Below are 6,611 nucleotides of genomic sequence, written 5' to 3'. Positions count from 1 at the left end.
CACCAGAGCAGCCTGGCTAACACAGGGAAAGGACCACCCAGCCCTCTCTGCGTGCCAGCTTAGGGTACAGAAAGGAAATAAGTGTTTTAGGAGGAAATCACAGGTCACCCAGGCACTTAAAGCTAAAATCCTAAGTAAAGAGATTATACCACCCAGCTTGAATACTTCAGTTTTCCTCTCATGGAGCAGTTCTGCTCAGAAAAGCAATTCTATAGAATGCCACTCCAAGTTGCTGCTGCTTGTTTTTTAAGGTTTACAAGAATTGCAGGCAATGCTCAAAAGCAAAACCATTTTTTCCCACTGTAATTCTGATCCCTGTTGATTAATTCCATTTTATATCAGGATCTCTTGTTGGGTAACATGGGCTTTGCACCCTCATTTCCTTCCATGCCACCTGTGCAGCTGCTGAGACTGCTCTGAAGCTCTCCTAAGAAGGAGCTGTGCTGTCAGCCCAGCAAATGTAGCTTACACTGAGTTAATTAAAACAGCTAATTACACTCCATTACTTAACACAGTTATGTAAAATATCCAGCTAATCCTAGAAAGACTAGGAGAGAGCAGCTGTTATCCTCTCAGAAAATAATGGTAAAAAATAGAAGCAGGATGCTGACAGGTGTAACCACACTGCAAACCCACTTAAGTGCCAAGAATCCCTTGCTCTACCCATGGACAAGACCACAAATGACACTGAAATGTCTCTAATTAATCAGCACAGGCTGTTTGATAACTAGAAATGTGAAGGAAGAGGAAATAAATTGTGTGAAGAGGATGAGGCAGGAGTCTGACAGGTAAGCAAGGCTCGATTTTGCATTTTGCTGCCACTGGTCCCCTAACAGATGTTTGTACCCACTTTTCTTGCCTAAGGAGAAAAGCAGAACTGCTCCCTGGTTGCACACATTTCTGGACTATCAAACACGAGGTAAATCAGTGTTTCTGGCAGAGACATTACCTTTCTTTTGTTTGGGGTTGTAGCACCAGGGCACGCTGGGGACTGAGGCATTGAAGCAGCACCCAATTTTCTTGCACTCTGCTGCTGAGATCCCTGGGTAGCCACAGTTTGTCCTCTCCCTGGGAACCACTTTACACTGGCATTTTGCTGTTCAGGACAGAAGGAGCAAGTTACAGGTGTCAGTTTGCACTGCTGTCATGGAGGGGTGTTCATCAAATGCTCACAATGCTCTCTCCCTAGATGCTTTCCACCTTTTCAGTCCCCTGCTAAGACCACAGCCTGAATGGTTAAAAGGTGCTTTTACACCACTACCAATTTTGGTCAGGGGTGTACATCACATTTTGAGAGTCTGTGGTCTCCCTTGAAGCCAAGCAAGCCCAGCACCGTGTGGTTTGTGGGTTTTGAATCGACCACACCAAATGGGAAATCCCAAAACCTTCAAATATTAGGCTATTAGATCTTTGCTGCTTTGCCCATCTCATGTGGAGAGGGAAAGACTTAAAAGTCCAGTGGATATTCAAATAGGTGTAAAGATACAAAATCTCTGCAATATTACAAATTAAAGTAATATAAAATATAGGATGATGTGTAAATAGCTGCAGCAATGCTTTTAACATTTTAAGCCATTTGCACAGTCAGCCACAACCCAGAAATTCTGGAGCTGTCCTCCAGCTGTCATTGAGTGACTTGCTTTCCACTTCTGGAGCTGCCTACATGACTTGCCTTTAATGAGGAGGCAGATAGACTTCTTCAAAACTGTATTCACGTGGCAAAGCAGCACAAACCAAATGTCAGAAGAAAATTTATGCAAAGCTGGCTCCTGGTCCTGTTCTAGTGCCCACCTCTGCCTTTTTGCAGTGGGCTCCTGGTTATTCCAACAACACAAGAGTCCAGCTGCAATCTTTCTTTGCTATCCATCTCTCTGATAAAAACTAAAAAGCAGGCTCCACTTTGGGGATAAACAGCAGAACAAAAAGCCATTTTCTGTCTGGGCTGCCAAATCTGGCAGGCTTTGGTGGGATGAGGGTCCCACACGTACCTGGAGGGCAGCAGCTCGTGCAGGTACTTACTTGGAGGTGCACTCCCCTCTGCCAGGGTGCTGAGGGCTATGAGGAGGGTGATGGAGAGGGCACAGACCACCTTGAGATCCATGGCTCTGGCAGGAGGAGAGGAGGAGAGGTGCTGCCTTCCCCGGGAGCCGTGGGTTTTATGCGCTCCCCGTGTTTGCCCAGCGGGCTCTGATAACATTGTTCCCTCTGCAGCTTCAACCCAGAAGGTTGGGTTTTCTTCTGTTTGCTTAGGAAGTGTTGCCATGCCTATTGTGATATCCCAGAGATAAATTTCTGGGCTCCCATGAGCTATTGATCACATATCTGTTACGTGCCTATAGATCCAGATCTGTTACGTGATCCCACAATCAAATGGATGCTGCTGGGTGCCTCTGGCTGCCAGAAACTCTGGCTCTGAGTGCCAGACTTCATAGTGCTCTTATTTCATTGTCTTTAGAGTATTTTAGACCTCTAGGGAGTTTTATTTTCCAGTCATTACTAAAAAACATGTACATATATTTTCTACTCAGTGTATCTTTTCTGCCTCGATTTTCCCCTGGTTTAAGGTTTTGGTTATGCTGATTCAGGTGAGGAGGGCTGGAGCTGTGATACCTCCAAGCTTCAGGAGAGCACTGTGCACCTGAAAAAATACATAAACACAGAAAATGGAAGCTGTGGCTGAGATATACTGAACACATAAGGCCACTGTTGGGGATTTAGGTAAGAGCAGGGAAAAAACCAAACCCCAAAAGCCCAAGAGTCCAACAGCAAGAGAAGAAATGAGAATTTCTGTATGATCTCAGCCTGTCCCATAGGTGCTGTGCCCACCCAGGCATCAGTCCTGAGTGTCCCAGCTTCATTTTGAAGCTGCTGCCCTGTGCAAGGTCCTGTTCCAGAGGTGCCACCACAGGGGCTGTCCCCATCCCCTCAGCCTGATCCCCAGAGCAGAGCAGCATTTCCCTACCCATCCAACACCACCTGCATGGGTTTTGCCAAAGCCAAACACTGTGTTTGACCTATTGATTTCCTGATTGCTTTTCTCCTGGTTTCAAAGTGGCCTCCCAGGCAGCCTTTGGGTTGTTTTGGCACAACAGGCCTTGGGGCTTGGACTGCTGGAGGCTTTTATCTTCCTTTTGGGCAATTTCCTACCATTTACTGTAATATTTCTTAACTTCTAGCTGCTTGTCAGCTCTTAAAAGCAATCAGAGCAGGGCCAGGGAGGGAGGAGAAGGAGTGGAATGGTGGAACCATCTCCCCACAGGAGGGACCTGCAAGTGCTCTGCAGCATCACTTTTCCCACGGGAAAACCACCAGGTGACCCTTCCTGTTCATCACCAAAATAAAAAGATTCAATGAACCTTTTGCATCTTTGACAGAATTGTGTCTTCTTGCTTTTGAATATTATATATGAATTAGTTTTGTGCATCTTTCCATTACAAAGCTCAAAGTGAGAACTTTCAGCTTCTTATGGTTGTGTTTTGGAGGAAGTTTTTTGTTGAAAAGTATTTCCAACAAAGTGGGAGGCATTTTGTCCTACAAGGGAAAAAAAATAAAAGGTTTTTTTCCTAAAAGTGAACTTGTTCAATATGTTATGAACTCTATTTATATCCATCCCTATTTAAGACATGGAAGGCATTTCTCATTGACAGCCACAATTGATAAATTAGATATTTTGTAGTAATTGTAAATGAGATATTTTGTGTATTCTCCCTGTCACAAGAGCCCAGGCTGCAGGCAGAATAGGGAGATGGAGCAGAAGGGGGAGTTGGAGCAGAAGAAGGAGATGGAGCAGAAGAGGCAGAAAAGGGAGATGGATCAGAAGGAGTGGAAGAGGGAGAGGGAGCAGAAGGAGCAGAAGAGGGAGATGGAGAAGAAGAGGCAGAAGAGGGAGATGGAGCAGAAGGGGCAGAAAAAGGGGATGGAGCAGAAGAGGAACAAGAGGGAGATGGAGCAGAAGAGGAACAAGAGGCAGCTGGAGCTGCAGCAGCTCCATCACCCAGCAGCGTGGATCACATATTCACCTCCATCACTCAGAGAAAATGCACTGAAAACTTTAAAATCCAGTTTTCCCCCAATGTGCAGAGGTCCACCATGATGCCTTGTGCAGAGAAATCACAGGGAGCTTTCCCAGAGCCTGGAGATGGGCAGTGAGAGTGGCTGCAGGAGGAAAGCAGCGATCCCGATCCCCAAGGAGGACCATGGCATTCTCAGTAGATTATCAGCCCATCGTGTGAGTCAGCTGAAACTGCAGATAAGCTTGTTGCTCTTGCTCCTTTCTGGACATTAATTAAGGCCTTATCTGCTGGCTGTCACCCCTTGGGCCCGATCCCAGCTGCGGGCACAAAGGCAAATCTGGCCCCGAGCTCCCGCTGCGGAAAGAGCGTTTGATTGGCATCTCAGAGCAAACACAGCTCAGGGAATGGGCTGCCTGCTCCCTGCCAGGGGATTACTTAAAGATCTTTAATATGTTTATATAGCAAAGCCTTGAAAATTATCTGGGGTTTCCCTGTAAATGTGTTTCCTTCTGAGAGGCCGGCACCCGCCTAAAGCTTTCGGTAACTCTGTGATGGAGCTCGGGCTCTGCAGGTGCCAGGAGGGGTTTGGAGGGCTCCTTCCTCCTCTCCAGCCTCTGTGTCCTCCTGTCAAAACCCAAAATATTCCTCTGGCTGTCCTAGAAGACTCAAATCCCTAGCAGGAAGCTCAAAGACCTTAACACAAAGACACCTGTGCCTTTAATTTTAACCCATGGAAACAATTACCAGCTTTGTGTGAAGAGTTACAAACCACAAAAGTTTGAATAGAATGTTAGTGAATTTATCACGAAGTAAAAATGTAGAATTTTGGAGTTTTTGAATGGAGGTTCAAGAAGGAAAATAAAAGAATTTAAGTGTGTCCTGTCCTTCTTCTTCTTCCTTCTTCTTCTTCTTCTCTTCTTCTTCTTCTTCTTCTTCTTCTTCTTCTTCTTCTTCTTCTTCTTCTTCTTCTTCTTCTTCTTCTTCTTTCTTCTTTCTCCTTCTTCTTCTTCTTCCTCTTCTTCTTCTTCTCCTCCATCTTCTGCTGTGATGGTGACACTTCTAGATTAGTTTAAAGTAGAGACAAACTGCCTAACATAAGTAATAAGTATTGGAAAATAATTGTAAATAAAGTACATGTAGTTTCTAGTATAAAAAGTTAACACCACTCCAAGGGCAGTCAGTGCCTCAGCCTGACCTGCTGGACAGATCTCAGCAAGTAAAAGATAATATATTGGATAAGAAAAAATAAACAACCTTAAAAACCAAAGCTGAAGAATCTTGACTACTTCAGTGGCAGAGCTGAGAAAAAAAAGACTCTTTAATACCTCAAAAGCTATTCCAGTAACACCAAACTCTCCAAACACCAACCCAACAAAACCAGGGGAGGATGATGATCCTCCCTCCTCATCCTCCCCTGGTCCCTTTCAGCTGTACTGTGGTGCTCTCATTTCTTCCCAGCAAGGAAAAACCACAGCTGGGTCTTGCTGTGGATTGGAGGCACCCTGCAACTCTTTATTCTCCTAATCCGGAATTTTTGAAGGATAAGAGTATTTTTTTTCTATCTCTTTTCACTTAAAATAACAAGCAAACAGTGCAGCTTTGATTTTCATCCTAAAGGGAGTGTTTTGCCCTGAAGGGAATTTCCTTTTGTGGTAACTCTTAGTTTGGATGCTGACATGAAGAAGTCTGTCACTGGGCCAACATCACTGCTTGTGAGCCCACGAAGTAAATCCCAAGTTTTTAGTGTTCTCTAAAATAAATCATCATAACAGAGAAAAAAATCAGTGGCAAAGGAGAGGGGTGTCTGCAATTTGCTCCTTCCAGCTGTGTGAGGCACAGAAAATATTGAGTTGGCACAGGAAATTCCTCAAACCAGGACAATATCTATATCAGATAACACTGAGGGGTCAGAAAACAACCAGAGAACACCCTACATGTCATTTTGAAAATAAACAATTCAAAATGACCCCTGAGATCCCTGGCTTTGATAAAGATCCTACCACAGATGTGTTCATGCAGTTATCAAAATCAGCTTGAACTTTGTGAGTTCAAACTCCTTCAGGGGAATTTTTTCAATGAATATGTCATTGAAAAAATTGTCATTCCTGCAAACCACAGCCAGTGCTGGAAGGGGACTTTTGTCACATTTCTGTGGCAAACATCCTTGCCCAAGGTGAAAAGAAAGATTTAATTATTGAAGTGAATCAAATGTGTAACTCAGAGCTGAGTCAGATCTAAAAGCCTGAATTTCAGCATCCAACACACTACAAAAAGGTCTGATTGTGACTGCAAAGCCCAGTGCCAGCTCAGAAATACTGATCTGAGCCAGTGATTTTCCCTAATGCTTCTGGGATCTCCAAGCAGTCCATGATCTCAGCATTGCCATCATTTTCTGTGAGCACCAAAATAACTCCAGAAAATCCTTATCATTCCTGAAATGAGGTGGGGACCAGCCTGTGGAGAAGAGGACACACCGGCTGGAGCCAGCAGAGCAGGGAAATATGTATTTTGTTTATTTTCTAGATCCACAATCAGATCTGTAGTGACCCAGAGAAGGAAAGAAACTCCTAAAAAATGCAGATCTGGTTCAAAATGTGG

At 44.5% G+C, this 6,611-nt stretch overlaps 1 protein-coding gene across 1 annotated transcript in view; it reads right to left on the bottom strand.

Annotated features, from left to right (window-relative positions):
• The window catches only part of LOC131096958 (trefoil factor 1-like), a 3,381-nt gene extending 1,280 nt beyond the window's left edge, over positions 1 to 2,101 (bottom strand). Inside the window, exons 1-2 of the mRNA XM_058045591.1 lie at positions 2,020 to 2,101; positions 950 to 1,096 (exon numbers count right to left, since the gene is read on the bottom strand). Of these exons, the coding sequence (XP_057901574.1) occupies positions 950 to 1,096; positions 2,020 to 2,101 (229 nt within the window). The remainder of the gene's footprint in view (positions 1 to 949; positions 1,097 to 2,019) is intronic.
• Positions 2,102 to 6,611: the final 4,510 nt, after the last annotated feature.

This window comes from Melospiza georgiana, chromosome 2, assembly GCF_028018845.1.
Source record: "Melospiza georgiana isolate bMelGeo1 chromosome 2, bMelGeo1.pri, whole genome shotgun sequence".
Taxonomy (NCBI): domain Eukaryota; kingdom Metazoa; phylum Chordata; class Aves; order Passeriformes; family Passerellidae; genus Melospiza; species Melospiza georgiana.
This window is presented reverse-complemented; position numbering and strand designations above follow the sequence as displayed.